Source organism: Zootermopsis nevadensis, unplaced genomic scaffold (genome assembly GCF_977971745.1).
Source record: "Zootermopsis nevadensis isolate Lab colony 2312 unplaced genomic scaffold, Znev_1.0 Znev_ptg000023l, whole genome shotgun sequence".
Classification (NCBI taxonomy): domain Eukaryota; kingdom Metazoa; phylum Arthropoda; class Insecta; order Blattodea; family Termopsidae; genus Zootermopsis; species Zootermopsis nevadensis.
Genome location: NW_028259155.1, coordinates 3,634,800 through 3,651,172, shown reverse-complemented (window position 1 = coordinate 3,651,172; position 16,373 = coordinate 3,634,800). Strand labels below are relative to the sequence as shown.

Genomic DNA, 16,373 nt, shown 5'->3' with positions numbered 1-16,373 from the left:
TACCTTTAAAATGGGAATTATAAAATTTATTTTTAAATTTAGGTCTGTCATTGAGACCGAAGTATGTCTGTATGAAAACACATCTTGCATAAATTCTGTTTTCATACAAGATAAGATAATGGTATCTAATCTAGTTGTAAGGAATAACTACCTACCAACTGCAAGGATTTTGGTCACATGAGTGTTTGTGCTGTCAAGTGAATAGTGAGTAAAAATGAGAACCAAAATAGCAAGCATTTATATAGGATTTTTTACTATTCTAGTGACTGGAATAAGTAAGTTATGATAAAAAAAGAGAAATATTATCATAAACATTCTTAGAAAAAAATAATTAATTAAACATTCTACTTCAGTCCTAAATAAACCAAATTTACATTTCACATTATACCACTTCAGTTATATTTCACATAAGATATGACTAAGAGAATGTAAGTGAACTTGTGAAGCTTTCATTTGTAATAAAGCATGATTCTTAAATCAGGAACTTCCATGATAGGTACAGCCTATTTACCATTTATATTAAATCTGGTCTGTCGCTAGCTCTGTAGGTTCATTAACCCAGTAGCTTAACTCTTTCATTTGAAACATTTATGTTGAAACTAAACAGAGCTACATGAGAAAATCAGTGTCATAATATATTAAGTTATTTTACTGTTACCTAGCTTGTGGTGTACTAGACCCTAAGGTAAAAGTGTCTTATTTTTAGTTACTTGTGATAATATACTAAGAGGAAGTATTGGGTTGGGGTTGGGGGTTGTTAGAAGCACGAGTAGTATTTTGCTGTGATTTAAAAAATATTTGAAAAGATGTAATTGACGACAGAAATTGTCTTGCGCCGAAAGACATTAAGCTAATAACAAAATTTGGGAATCATTATCAAATAAGTAACATCTATCTATTCACGAGAAAACTTTCATAAAAACTTTTAGAACATTTATATTAAGTACGGTGAACTTCTAAAAAATATTGATGCAACTGACAGAAGTTTGACAATAATACTGAAGAGGTACTTCAAGGTATGATTTGCAAATGTCTGTGTTTTTGTAAGACTTGAGGTTCTCACAGCGGTGAGTATGAAGATATCCGTCTTCTGGGTTATTGCGCTGTGTAGTCTGGTCGATGTTAACCAACGTTTCAGAGGTCATACTGCCTCCGTCATCAGGGCGATGAGTATGAAGATTTCTGTCTTCTGGGTTGTTGCGCTGTGTAGTCTGGTCGATGTTAACCAACGTTTCAGAGGTCATACTGCCTCCGTCATCAGGGCGATGAACATTGACCAAACTACACAGCGCAACAACCCAGAAGACAGAAATCTTCATACTCTGATGACGGAGGCAGTATTACCTCTGAAACGTTGGTTAACATCGACCAGACTACACAGCGCAACAACCCAGAAGACGGAAATCTTCATACTCATCGCCCTGATGACGGAGGCAGTATGACCTCTGAAACGTTGGTTAACATCGACCAGACTACACAGCGCAATAACCCAGAAGACGGATATCTTCGTCTGTGTTTTTATTTTTAATGATGTTAAAGCGATATTAACTTATACTTAGATCAGAATTCAGTTGGAGGCTCATGTTCTTGGAGGTTCCACAATTATTATTTAATGTCCTTATAACTGAAATTTCATATATATGTTACAGTTTTGTTTTATCTACTGACTGGAAGAGGAGAAGCTCTTAGTATAGCATGGTAAGATATCCTCAGAAATTGCACAGAACAATACATCAAATCTCATACCATACAGTCTTATAGAAAATGACTGATTAAACAGCACAAAATCCCAGAATACAGTTACCTTCAAATGAAAACCTGTTTATCAAAAAATTTCTGCACCCCCAAGAATACAGAATGAAAGCCGTTACATAATTATCTTTAATAAACAGAAGCTGTTTAATATGAAAATGGAACTGTATAACAAAATTAAGAAACCCTCTGTATTAAAAGTATTTGAAAAAATCCTTCTTACACACATGTGACTACTATTTATAATATTCTTAAATACATAATCCATTAAAATGGCTAAATAATTATGAGTAATTCCTTGATTTCGTACTAATAGCTGTTTGTTGTTACGCAGGTTCCTTGAAGAAACTAGTCCATATATGTGGGCTAGTACAGGAATTGGACTCTGCGTGGGATTATCAGTGGTTGGAGCTGCTGTGTGAGATATTTATTTAAATGTTTTACAGAAAATACAAATTTTTTAAGAATTAGATATCATATATTGTTGTGACTACTAAAAGACCCTGCATTATATTAAAACCAGTTTATTTTAGATGTCAATTTACATGCTATTGATATTACTCAGGAAACAAACTCCTTATAAAATAAGTTCTTGTTTTTGTTACTATTTTCCAGAGGAATTTATACAACTGGTGCTAGCATCATTGGTGGAGGTGTAAGGGCACCACGTATTAAAACCAAGAATTTAATTTCTGTTATTTTTTGTGAAGCTGTAGCAATTTATGGATTGATAACAGCAATTGTTCTGTCTGGAACAACAGCTCTTGAGGTATGAAAGCAGTAACACTAGCAGCAAAACTAGTTAAACTAATTAAAGTATGTTCAAATTAAACCCTTTTTTAGTCCATGCAAGTAAACGTCTATCAGATGCTTCTTCCTGGTTTATGCTGATGATGTTAATTTATTGGACAAAAACAAAATATTATAAAGAACACAAGCTGTATTAGATGTTAGCAAGAAATCTGGTCTGTAAGTAAACACAGAGAAAACTAGGTTATGTTCAGACTACAGAATATAATTTTTGTATTAAAGTAGTTAATAATGTCTTTTAAAATGTGACAAAGTTAAAATAATTGGGAATGATGTTATTGTCATCTAAATATGACACTAATAAGTGCTAGATGTAAATGTGTAACATGAATGTAACCACACAGTGCCAGGTCAGTGGCCCAGTTATATCTAGAATGCAACACTTTCTTTCTGTACTGATGTTCCTGATTTTTTGATTACAGGAAACTGAAGTAACAAATGAGCTAATACATTCTCGGAAAATGATGGCAGCATATGTAACCTTTGGTGCTGGCTTGTGTGTTGGGTTGGTTGATTTGTTCTGTGGACTATGTGTAGGATCTGTTGGTGAGTGGCTGCAACAGATCAACCAGATCAGTTTAGCCTTGCTCACATTTATTACCATAGTCATTTTAAAATAAGCGAACGGCTTCAGTATATACGATGATTGTACGAAAGGGTCTTGAACTGCAGCAAAACATAACTAAATATTTCAGTCAGTAGGAATGTAAACATTCAAGTTGGAATTAAATTATATTGTGCATGTGTTATGCTGATTGTATTTCTGACAAAGGGAATTAATATAAATGTAATATGAAATCTGGTACATTTCTCTTCAAGTTTCAAAGAGAATATTCATTCTAGGCAGGCAACCACTGATTTACATGTTGTTACCTGTAATTTATAATGGTTTTTATATTCTGATCTGGTTTTCAAAATCTGGCACATCAGACATAGTTTTTAAATTTAACTACTTAACAGTAGATTTACTTTTTTTTTCAGGATCAGGAGCAGCTATATCAGATGCTGCCAATTCCTCACTCTTTGTAAAAATACTCATTATAGAAATTTTTGCTAGTGCCATTGGCCTGTTTGGTTTGATTGTAGGTGTTTATATGGTGAGTAATGCATGTTGTTATATTATATTATGATTGCAGTCTTATTTCTACTGTTTCTTTAATTAAACAGTCCATATAACCTGCTATTCTTGTTAATAACTCAGTGCATTTGAACTTAACGTGATGCCCCCCCATTGGATGCTTATCATCCGATAAAATTTTATAATATTCTTGTGATGTGAATGTGTGAAGTCTTACATAGTGTTTATTTTGTTAACACATTTATGATTAGTTACTTGGCCAGTACTTACCAAGTACTGGCCAAGTAAAAGATTTATCTACTTAAAGACTATTATTAACAGAAGATTCTTTTATTTTCAGACTTCCAGGATATAGCAAGGAAAATGCCAAAAGTCAAAGCTAATTTAACACAGGAACTCATGTGATAGTCAAAGATCAATAAGCTTTCTGTTGTATTATGAAAATGTGCAACTTAACAATTGCAGGCACTTATACAGCTGTGTAGTTCAATGTTCCATTGTATTTCTTGTCTACTCATATTACATAATAAAAAACTAAAATTCTAGTACTCTCTGGTTCTTTCGTTAATTTCAGTATTTTGGCCGAAGAAACCTGTTTACATAAGAGATATTTATATCTGTTTTCTTATATACTTCCATTATGACCACTGCTTGTGCTAGAAATTATATATGTGTGAAAACTACGATGTATTGCTTAAAATGCCTTTATATTCAGTATCATGCTTGAAGCAGTGTTAAGATTCTTTTCGTGTATCAGTCTCAGCTTTGAATTAAAATTAAGGAGTGTTAACTGAAGCCAGAATGAGCACGTGATTTCATGTGGAAGCAGCAAGGACCCCTGAAATGTTGGCAAACTTCTACCAGACTATATGGTGCTACATCCCAGATGACAGCCAACTTAAATCTTCTTTTGACTTGTTAATGTCATGGCTGGATCGATCTGATGATGAAATCTACTGTATAATGAATTCTTCTCAGGCTACCAGCAGTGTTAGCTGGTTTAATGGATAAAACACAATTAAACCACCCAACATGGCTGGCAGATGAAGAAGAATTCATTATTCTTAGTTGCTGTGAAAGCTTCAGATCTTACAAACCAACTCTGTTTAAAAAGGCTCTTCAACAAGATTAAATGGTTAACCACAAAGATTGAACAGGCTAAAGACCAAAAGGCTATGTTTATTTAACTCGTAGATTACAATAAATCTGTTGATGAATTTATGTCACTGAATTAACAGACTGTAACTGTACCCAGTAAAATGAGGTGAAGAGGGTCTAGCAACCTGACTACATGGGATAGACATCCATTTAGTTGCGCCTGGTTATAACATTTCTGGTGAATCATCAGATTTTTCCTCCAGAACATCATAGTTTATTTAACGACGCTTTTTCAATAGCTTAGACTATATAACATCTAATGAGAGGATGATAGTGAATGATGAATTGGAAAGCGAGTGACCATGGCCTGATTCAAGGTACTATACTGGTATTTGCCTGAAGGAACTAAGGAAAGCCACAAAAAACCCATCAGGATAACCAGTCCCCTGACCGAGATTCCAGAACATCTTGCATGGCGGGTGGCTGGAGAACACGTTTACATTTCAAGAGATCAATTTGATGTGTTATTTACGTTCTTGTATTTCCTTTTGTAAATAAGCACATGAGTCTATTGTCAGGTATGCTCTTTTTATTCGTGTTTGCATCAAACGTATTTGCAAAAGCAATAGCCAAGCAGTCGAACTTAATACGACTACAGAAGGAAGGAAGGAATGTACAAAAATGAAGCGGTTTCCGAGAAATTATCTCGCCAGTTCATCGATTTGAATTCGGAATATTTTATTCGATTGTTATTCGAATACACATCCGAATTAAAATCGAATGCTCATAACACTATCGAAATTCTACTATGGAACAAATTTTCTACAGTACAACGGTACAATTTAACAATCGGCTGAATGACCCTTGCGTAAACAACATCTTTCTGAGCACGTTCCAAGAACTTACGTCGTGAGTTTCATTGTATCTTGGTATTACCTGTGTTTGCAACACATGTTGAATATGCATCGTAGCAGGTGTGATGTGGAACTGTATAGTGTTCGAGGTTAGGGAAGGAAACGGCAGGTTGTGTTATTTGTATCAAAACATTTATACTTCTTTCCCTCAAATCGAGAAAAGCAAGTTCATTCATATTTGTTCAGTTTCATATGGCATGATGACATGTTATTCTTTACCGATTAGTATTTATTATGTAAAATGATGTTGACATTTAGTAGGCTTGGACCTTTTTGTGATGGTGAATCTGAAGATGGCAGTCTTACGACAGCAATCGTCGTGTTATTTTTTTGCTAGTCATCTTTGACCCGTGTTCCAAGTAGTGACATGCATCATTAACCCTGTGCCCAAAATTTGAACTGAATGCCTACCTGTTGAAAAGCATTTGCATTTTTAATATACTTGAAGTAAGCCAACATATTTATCAAGTTATGATAAATGTAATCATTTTCAGTAACTTGCAGTTTAATTCATTGTTACTCTGTTTTCGAAGGAAATTGAAATTTGTGTATACTCATTTAAAAATTATTTCTAAAAGTAATAGACGAGGTCAATAAATCGGACGTTTTAATTATAAGTTATAGTAGACAACAAAGCCAAAGGAATATTAACAGTGAGAGGTTTTGTTTTACACATTTATATAAAAGTACACTGTTATCGTTATGTTAATAGCTGTTTTGTTTTTATTACAGAACTGAATTTTTTTTGCTACCACTAATTTGAAAAAATGAGATTATTGTCTTGTAAAATTTTGTTCAACCAAGGAAATGTAAGTAATAAAAATATTTTATGTAGATTATGTCTCAATCATGAAGTTTATGTATAATGATATGATTGTGCATTGTTAAAACTTGCTTTGTAACGTGATGTTGTTTTCAATTACAGTTGAAGTATGTGCAACCCTCGGTTGTGGTGCATCAAAAGAGAAACAGGTATTTTGTTTTTGTTCTGAAGTTAGGAAACCTTTACTACTAATTTTACTTTTTTCTCTCACTCGTATATTTCACCATATATATTTGCTACTCATGTAAGTTGCAGTTTTGTTGTTTAAAAGCTGTAGGCAACTAAAGATCATTATGTAGACCTAACTTTGTTGTGTGTTGTAATTGTGTATTGCAAAATAAAAATTTTACCATCAACCATATTACATTATTTCAAGCAGTTGTATTATGTGAATTGATAAACAGTAAATTTAAACATTGAAACTTAATGAATATTCATATTTCTGCTGTTGGTACAGCATTATTTAGATTATGTGAATATTGTGTTGTCTTTTTTTTCTCAGGAATAATGACAATTATATGGTGGTGTTGAATAGGAATTATTTTTGTCACAAAAGTTTTTCAAAAATGGCAGTTGTGTTGAGTCACATTTAACATTTGTGTGTCTGTGGAAAGATTTAAATAATAGGTCACTCACGCACCCATTCACTTACCAACCCTCTGTAACTCAACAATAAACAAACCTGTCTTTTTTAAATATTATATTTAAGAGTTTGAAAATTATTTATAATTTTATTTTAATAGGTCAAATAAGAATTATGATTATCAGTATCTTCAAAGGAGTAAGGTACCTACATTACATTTCCAAGCTTCTCTGCCAAGACTTCCAATTCCTGAACTTGAGAAAACTTGTGAACGTTATCTAGCAGCCCAGCAGCCGTTACTGTCCCCACAAGAATATGCGAATACTCAAGCGATTGTCACTGAGTTCAAGAAAGGGGAGGGATTGTCACTTCAGAAGAAACTGAAGGGCTGGGACAGTAACAACAAGCACACAAGTTACATTTCTGAACTTTGGTTTGACAAGTATCTGCGTGACAGAGTTCCACTCCCCATTAACTACAACCCACAAGTTGTCTTCGTTAATGAAAAAAAGCCTGGTTATGGTACCCAACTGATCCGTGCAACCAACATGCTTATTTCATCGCTCAGGTAAGTAAGTTTTTTATGAATTTTCACTACAGTTGCCAATATTATTTTCTGTTTCTCATGCTCTTCATATATCTTAATTATTTCCTTAAGACTTGTACAATAAGTCATGACAAGCCGGATGTATCAAAGACGTTACTTGCCGTAATTTTTAACGTGTAAGTTTCAGAGTACTCTTGGTAGATACTGAATCTTACATGCCAGCATTTGTGTGGTATTTAACATGTTAATAAAATAATGCCACAAATGATGGATTCTTTTTAGCATTTTGCCATGTAATTAATAAATAACTCACTTTACGTACAGGTTCTTTAAGTCTATCCGGGCTGGGCTTCTGGAACCAGAAGTATTTCACCTTCATCCGAAGAAGAGCGACACCGAACTTTTCCGGACAGTGACGCGTCTCTTGCCACCTTCACTTTCTTGGTATGGAGCTTATCTCTTTGGGGTGAGTTTCATTAAAAAATAGATGCGATCTTTCTGGTGTTATTGATGACAAAAGAAGCTGGTGAGATGTTTAATATCTGCTTAATGAATATACTCTGAAATGTAATTAGAGATATGACTTTTAATCAATCTAGTGTGCATAATTTGTCGAGAAGTGTACCGTGTTTTAATGAAACGATAGGTTTTGTTGTTACCCTCTCCTGTATTGGAAAGATAATTTGTAATAATTATGAATTTAAGGGCCCATTTTGAGTTTGTAAACCAGGTAGTTCCTGGATATCTTTGCATTTACATTGGTCTGTCCCTATTTTAATTCCAGTCACTAATGTATGCACATTTATTTATTTATTTATTTGTGTGCCTTCTTTTCTTAATGCATGTGCAATGGTTTAATGGTTTCTTTGTTTTGCTCCGTTAACTTCCAGGCTTTTCCACTCGATATGTCCCAGTATGGAAGTTTGTTCAATACTACAAGAATACCAAAACTTGACAAAGATCGTCTCTTTCAAAATGAATCTGCCAAGCACATGGTAGTCATGAAGGGAGGAAATTTCTACATTTTTGATGTTTTTGATAGAGACGGTGAGTTGGCTGCGTCATCCATGACAAAGTTAAATTTTATTTAGTGATATTTTTACAGTAACGTAAGTTGTTTTCCAGATATGGAACATGGAAAGACACTTAAGAGATACATTTTGTGACTCCTGCTCAGAAAGGCACTATATTAAATCTTCATGCCTGGTTTTCAGATAGGTTCTTATAATTCCCCAGAATTTTCATGGTAGATGCCAGATTGTACAAAATTTTAGCAGGGAAAAACATGAGATAAATGAGGTGCGTGGTTGAATCTCGGGGATCCTGGACATCTTATTAAAGATGCCAGGTCTTGAAGAAGAAAATGGGATGAAATTATGTGATGGTAAGAGACCACTTGTAGTTCCTAGACGTTGGTGGAATACTAAATATGCGGATCGCAATTCTTCTGATACGTATTTTTTCCACAGACATCGAAAGAGATAATTGATGTAACATGTTTGACTTCATGTGTTACGTGTTAATGTTATGTTCTATTTTATCAGGTAACATTCTGCCACCATCAGATCTTTTGGCCTGCTTGAAGTACATTTTGGATGATACGGCTCCTCCTGCCGATTACCCCGTTGGAGTGTTAACGACTGAGAACAGAGACGTTTGGGCTAAAGCACGGCAGCATTTAGAAAGTATAGGCAATGCTGATATATTTTCTTTAATTGATTCAGGCATCTTTACGTTATGCTTTGACGATGCTGAAATTGCTGGTGATCTTCAATTTTTGCTGCGCCATTTTTTGCACAGCGATGGATGCAACAGGTATCTGAATGCAGATTGAACCCTGAAGAATCTTAAGTGCATGCCATAGAATTTTCCTTGAGAATCTGATTGTTGTTTATATGGTTAAGATATTTTCTGTTGTTGGAACCTAAAGGCTTGTGTTCATAAAAGCCTAGAATTAAACTGTAATCTGCTCCAGCTGAATGTTTTCACAACATTATAGTACTATATTCTTGCATTTGAATGTTATCCCTCGTTAGTATCTGTGTTAGTAATGCATCGGCATCGAGTGTTGTGAAAATTACATTTTGCTGCCATTACGCTTTGGTGTGGAGTAAAATTTGTTGCAGTTGGTAAGTCTTGCTTTGAATTTTACTTGTATAGCTTTTCATACAGAACTTTAGGCTTTTGTTTGGTGTATGTAAAATGTAAAGCTGTCCTGCTACATGCCATGAAGATGCTTGGCCAGAGAAGAAATATAATATTTATCGCCCTGATGACGGAGGCAGTACGACCTCTGAAACGTTGGTTAACATCGAACTACACAGCGCAACAACCCAGAAGACAGAAATCTTCATACTCTGATAACGGACGCAGTATGACCTCTGAAACGTTGATTAGCATCTACCAGACTACACAGCGCAACAACCCAGCAGACAGAAATCTTCATACTCTGATGACGGAGGCAGTATGACCTCTGAAACGTTGGTTAACATCGAACTACACAGCGCAACAACCCAGAAGACAGAAATCTTCATACTCTGATGACGGAGGCAGTATGACCTCTGAAACGTTGGTTAACATCGAACTACACAGCGCAACAACCCAGAAGACAGAAATCTTCATACTCTGATAACGGAGGCAGTATGACCTCTGAAACGTTGCTTAGCATCGACCAGACTACACGGCGCAACAACCCAGAAGACAGAAATCTTCATACTCATCGCCCTGATGACGGAGGCAGTATGACCTCTGAAACGTTGGTTAACATCGACCAGACTACACAACGCAACAACCCAGAAGACAGAAATCTTCATACTCTGATGACGGAGGCAGTATGACCTCTGAAACGTTGGTTAACATCAACCAGACTACACAGCGCAAATACCCAGAAGACAGAAATCTTCATACTCGCCGCTGTGAAAACCTCAGATCTTACAAAGAAATATAATAGCTTTTACTCGTTCTTGACCACAACATTAAATATTGTTATTGTTGCTAAATAACTGCAGTAATCAGTGTATCTTGAAGATAAGTTACCAGTTCTCATTTTCTTGGTTCAGAACCTGTACATATATTATTTACCGTGGTCATCTCATACAGATGATGACCACAAGTAATAGCTGTAACCATGAAACCAGCTCAGAAAGTGGACCAGATGATGGTAGGGTCTGCTACATCTGTATTTAAAGTAGGATTGGATAGATTGAGGGAAGACAGAATGATGTTGAAATACAGTATTTGGTTGTTGTTTTTTTAGATGGTTTGATAAGTCCTTTTCGATGCTTATAACCAGAGATGGATATGCTGCACTAAACTTTGAACACTCATGGGGTGATGGAGTAGCTATCCTTCGGTATTTGCAAGATATGTTGGAAGACAGTTCAGACAATCCTCAGATTCATCCAGACACCAAGCCATCAAACTGCAGACCAGAGACATTGGTCAAAAGACTAGGTGAGTAGGTATCAATATTATAAAAGGGTAAAACATGTTTTCAAGGGTCTTGTTCCAAGATTTTTTCTTAAGTCTCTGCCCTTAATTTGTGTATAATTTAGGCCATAGTAAGTATATGAACTTCTGAAGCTACGTTCTTATTATTGATGTTATTGCATACTGTACTTAGGAATAATAAGGATTTTAATTTAAATGTATTTAAATGGCGAACTTTTCAAATATGCACTGTGACAAAGTTGCTGTCTGGTGTCTACAGCACACATTTTTCATGGAACACCACATTTGTTGACACCAGATGGAAACTTTGGTAACACATACAGGATGAAGAAACCTCTGCTATGGCCTTCCCACAGATTTTGTCATTTGATATAATTCATCTGTATGCATTGGAATATTCTAACTTGTCCTAATATTATTTTTCATATACCTAATTGCACTTTGTACTTCTATTTCCTTAACAGATTTCAGACTTGATGATAAAGCAAAGGCTTATGTATCTCAAGGTAAGAAAAACTTTGAGGCATTCTGCAGTTCCCTGAACATAAGTTACATTGAAGTTCTAAATCATGGCAGGAAGGACTGTAAGAGATTTAAAGTTAGTCCAGATTCGGTCATGCAACTAGCTTTTCAGGTATGAGAAAGTTATAAATTTTGCATAGTTAATCTCTTTAACAAAAACTTACTAATAATTTTCTTTATTACATTATAATAACAATGTTAATAAGAAAACATAATTGATATATTCTCATTTTTCATTGACAAGCTCTAGTTGTAGACACTTACAGGGTGTTAATTCTTATGATGAGCTCAAGCCACTGTACATATTCATCCATATAGGTACTTGTATTTTACTTGGGTCATTCATAGATGGCTCCTAACTACACATGACTTCAAAATCCAGAATACGTTGGATGTTTTGGTAGGGCAGTCAGCCATGCTTCTATGTGTGGGGGGTATTTAATTAGAGGCGATTGGGTTGAAAAATGTCTGGGTTTATTGATTGATGTGAGATAGAGATTTTTGTGATGGTGAAATTGTGAATCATCAGGGTTTTGTAGATGGTCACTAACTTTTTGGAGAAGCATATTGCCTCTATCTTTAGTATAGATCCTTGTAGATCAGTGTTTTAATTTTTAGGAAGTTCATTATGTAATTGAGCACTGTGGCTGTATTCAGTAAACTGTAAATTTAAAATTTTAGATGGCATTCCACAAACAACTGGGGAAGACTGTGGCTACATATGAGTCTAGTAGTACAGCAGCCTTCAAACATGGAAGAACAGAAACTCTGAGACCGTGCACAATGGCTACAAAAGTAAGTTTTAAAATATAGTTTCAGACATCAATGAAGCGAGTATGAAATGCATTTTCCGACGTGGTTGTGTCCATACTAAATTTCATCAAAACCTGTTCAGTTGTTGTTTAGTTGAAACATGCATACATACTAGCGCACAAATGCGATCAGCCATATATGCATTTATTTGTGTGCACATTGCACAAATAAATGATAATAACTCAACTAGCAATTTCATAATTATGTAATTTATTATAAGTGGTGTTTTGCCTCTTGGTAATTAGAACGTTTTATCCCTGTAAAAAGCACTGTGAATGGTTTTCAGTGTTGTTAATGTGAATGATTAAAGAACAAAATACAGAATAGACTCCTTATAATAAGTTTTATTTCTCGATAGTTCTGATAGCAAACAGTGACGACCGATTCTTGGTTAAAATTGCCCGCCTTTATCATAGTAACATACAAATTGTTTTGAGACAATAGTTAAGTTGCTTAAAATTATAATTTTACTTTATTTTTAGACATTCTGTGAAGCTGTGAATAGCTCTAACAGACCAAGTAATTCAGAGTTAGCTGCAATGATTAAGAAGTGTTCAGAAGTTCATGTTGCCCTCACAAAAGAAGCTGCTATGGGTAATGTACTTAATCTTTAAACTTTATTGTATGAAAATAACCCCTGTATTATGGGCTCACTGGCCGGACTTACTTCTGGCATTAACATTTTAACGGTAAGCTAGTTTGATGCATGACCAGCTGAAATGCTCATAAGCTATGAAAGTTAATATCAAAGACAGAATTGTAGAACATTTTGGGCATTTGTTTTCAGTGTTTATCCTTTGGGTACTTGAGGGTGATCGGGACACATCGCTTTAAAAATAGGTTAGGTTAGGTTAATGTGTGTGGATAAATGACATATATCTACACACCCACAAGTCAGAGAGATGACCCATAACCTAATCTATTTTTAAAGTGATGTGTCCTGATAACCCACAAGTACCATCTTTTGTTTTCTTATGTTAGAGAGTTATTTCTGGAGGTTTAATTGAAATCATGGGTGATTTGAAAATATATTTTCTAAATTTCTCCATGCCTCCGTAACAAGATGCTAACTCAAAATCGTGAGGTAGAGTGTTGTTGGCGTGGTGGTTATTGATATCCTATGCATGCACATTACTGCACAAACTGTTACCTGTTTAAACTTGTAGAAATTGGTCTAAACCCATCTAAACATCTCTGAATGTGTCCAAACCATAGTAATCCTATCACTATTTTATACGAATAAACTATGGCCTATTTAATCCAGTAGGGACTTTTCAAAATCTGCTGAAGTCTATCATAACCTGTCCTGTTGTGTCGAGACACTTTGGCTGTTGCTTGGTTCAGCAGTTTTTCATCATATAAAATGTAGGCAGCATATACGAGATTTCAGAAATTCTGTATTATGTGTTGACACATCTTAATGCACTTTATAATTTCTCTACTTTGTAGGTCAAGGATTTGATCGTCATCTGTTTGGACTTCATAGATTTTCAGAGCAAGATGGAGGAAAGTTGCCTGCAATCTTTCGAGATCCAGCGTACACTAACATAAATCGCAATATAATTTCCACTTCCACACTTACGTCACCTTCAGTCAGAGCTGGAGGGTTTGGGCCTGTTGTCAAGGATGGATATGGTGTAGCGTATGTAGTAAGCCTTTATTTAAATATTATTATAATTACATGAAAGTTATAAAGAGTGAGATTACCTATTATGAGCATGGTAATGAAGCTTCCATCTTCAATTGGATGTGTGCCCCTTCCTTGATTAATTAATTCTCAAAATATGATCCAAAGGAATCATTATTTTTTATTTAATGTTTGGAATACATCCATAAAATGAAATTATTGGTGTTTTGATAAAAAATACTTTATTATACTGTACAAAATGTTATTTATGTAATTGTAATGATTATTCCACGTCGTTATCTTTGGCCCATTTCCATTATTGGTAAAAATTAACTTCTTTGCAATTATGGCACACAAATGACACTGCAGTTAGCAGCGGCATTTGCTGCAGAAGCATAATAAGTTCTATTATTTATATCTGGTGATTTTGCATAAAAATATGTAAATATATGTGACTTATTAACTTAGGTTAGTAATAATGGAACAAGAAAAAATTATTATCATGAATAATCTTGGGTTAATGTATATACTTCTTTTTGCAAAATTTATCAACCTGAGGTATCTCATGATGATCAGGGAAGCAGTTAAAGATGTGGAAAAATGGTGTTCATAATTATTTCAGAAAGAAGTGACAACATTTTTTATAGTTTGGTGTAGATTTTATTTCTGTATGTTTAATGTGAATTTGTGGTGTGCTTTATTCAGCTACAGCATATGGGATGAAAGTTTAGGAGCTGTTGTCGCCAGCTACCCTCCTGCAAGAGATGGTGTTGGCTACGTGGACTGCTTAAGAATTGCCTTTGATGATATCTTTGAGATCTTAAAGTCCTTAAACCAATGAAATGAAGACGATTGGTATGGTCAGGGTAATTTTCAGTTTAAAAGTAAGATATGAATTATTTTATTACCTACTTTTTCTTCAGGATCGTGTAAGTAAAATAATATTGAAGGTGTTGTAGAGATTATTTATATGACAGGGTGCTACAGTTAACTGAATATATTATGAAACGCACTAACAGAATTTTATACAGGGGCTGTTTTGAATCCAGTATCTCCACTTTTACAATGTAACTTATTTTGCCTCAACTTATAACGTACGATGCTGAGACGACGGATGTAGTACAGTAATCCCTCACAATCTGTAGATTTCACATATCTGGTTTTCCATTGGTATCCAATTTGGGAACTGCTGTATTAGGTTTTATGTGTCCCCTGTTGTATACATACAGAAATAACAGTTTCTGCGTAAAGGGATCCACATTCGTGTGGGCAGGCCTGTAATGGTGATCCAATATTTTTCTAGTGCCAATATTATGCCTTTTACGTGTATTTTTGACCCTTTTTAATATTTTATATATAATTTATTTTTAAATGTTATTGCATATTTTGTGTTTGAGAATTTACAGCTGTAATGGTTTCCCCCGACTCCCAATTTCCCATAAAGCCTTGGTATTGCCAATTACAATTTCCCAGCCATGTTCTCTTTTATTATTATTTTTTTGGGAACACAAGGTACTGTATTGGAACTGGGGACAGAAATACTGCCAATACTACAACACTTTCATTATATATTATGAAATAATATTGTATGTCATGTCTAACACTTGATATCAATAAAAATAAACCTTACCACTTCCATTGGTTTCATGGTTTAACATTTACATACACAGTTAATGTAGTGTAGCATGACATCCAACTCTTTTCTTTTTTTGTAAAATAAATTAATGTATTTGACATACAAATAAAAGTTTTGAACTGCAATAGCTTATTTGGAATATTGGGGGGGGGGGGGGGGGGCAGTGTTCTCAGAATGCCTTAATATTGACCCATTTACTATTTTAGTTAGTCAGGAGTAAAGTTGGTAAAATTTATCAAAACTGCTCGAAATGTTTAGTGAAACTGCAATAATGAAATTTGGTTCTGTGTTCCTTCAAGATAAATGCTGTCGCAATATGAGAAATATACACAAATAGGTCTTTTGAAGACTTACCCCAAATTTTGTCTCTAGAATTGATGGTCATTGAACAATTTTTCTTTCTTAGTTTTCATTAAAACAATGATGCTTCTCCTTGTACAGAAGACACACAATTAAATCATTGGCCATGTATCTTTTGCATTATATTTGTCCAAAAGTAATATACATCACGAGCCTTTACGGTTTAGGCTGTCTGACCTATTTCATTTCAGAAATGCATGTGAAAGTATGAATCATTATAGATATTTGGGGTAGAACTCCTTGGATGAGTAATTACAAGACTCACACCTACACAGAATGGCACGATGTCCAAGCTTTGAGCACGATTCAAACCCATGATCCCAGTGTCGGAGTGATCAAGGCCTGTGCAGCGACTGTGAC

General features: G+C 34.7%; 2 protein-coding genes across 8 annotated transcripts; both read left to right on the top strand.

Moving 5' to 3' along the window:
• The first annotated feature begins 66 nt into the window (after positions 1 to 66).
• Positions 67 to 4,185, top strand: LOC110833015 (V-type proton ATPase 21 kDa proteolipid subunit c''). The gene is made up of 7 exons (XM_022070578.2): positions 67 to 275; positions 1,650 to 1,698; positions 2,087 to 2,170; positions 2,368 to 2,521; positions 2,985 to 3,108; positions 3,544 to 3,659; positions 3,981 to 4,185. Exons 1-7 carry the CDS (start codon positions 215 to 217, stop codon positions 3,993 to 3,995), a joined length of 603 nt encoding a protein of 200 aa, XP_021926270.1. The 5' UTR covers positions 67 to 214; the 3' UTR covers positions 3,996 to 4,185.
• Positions 4,186 to 5,200: 1,015 nt separating this feature from the next.
• CPT2 (Carnitine palmitoyltransferase 2) lies at positions 5,201 to 15,778 on the top strand. Of its 7 annotated transcripts, none has more exons than XM_022070567.2 (13): positions 5,201 to 5,316; positions 6,385 to 6,461; positions 6,578 to 6,624; positions 7,219 to 7,626; positions 7,930 to 8,071; positions 8,496 to 8,652; positions 9,150 to 9,420; positions 10,862 to 11,058; positions 11,520 to 11,689; positions 12,259 to 12,372; positions 12,873 to 12,984; positions 13,840 to 14,032; positions 14,723 to 15,778. In XM_022070567.2, exons 2-13 carry the CDS (start codon positions 6,420 to 6,422, stop codon positions 14,856 to 14,858), a joined length of 1,989 nt encoding a protein of 662 aa, XP_021926259.1. In that variant the 5' UTR covers positions 5,201 to 5,316; positions 6,385 to 6,419; the 3' UTR covers positions 14,859 to 15,778. The 7 variants fall into 7 exon arrangements, with proteins under 7 accessions (XP_021926259.1, XP_021926258.1, XP_021926256.1 ...); XM_022070566.2 differs by lacking the exon at positions 5,201 to 5,316 and adding an exon at positions 5,524 to 5,647; XM_022070564.2 differs by lacking the exon at positions 5,201 to 5,316 and adding an exon at positions 5,534 to 5,761.
• Positions 15,779 to 16,373: the final 595 nt, after the last annotated feature.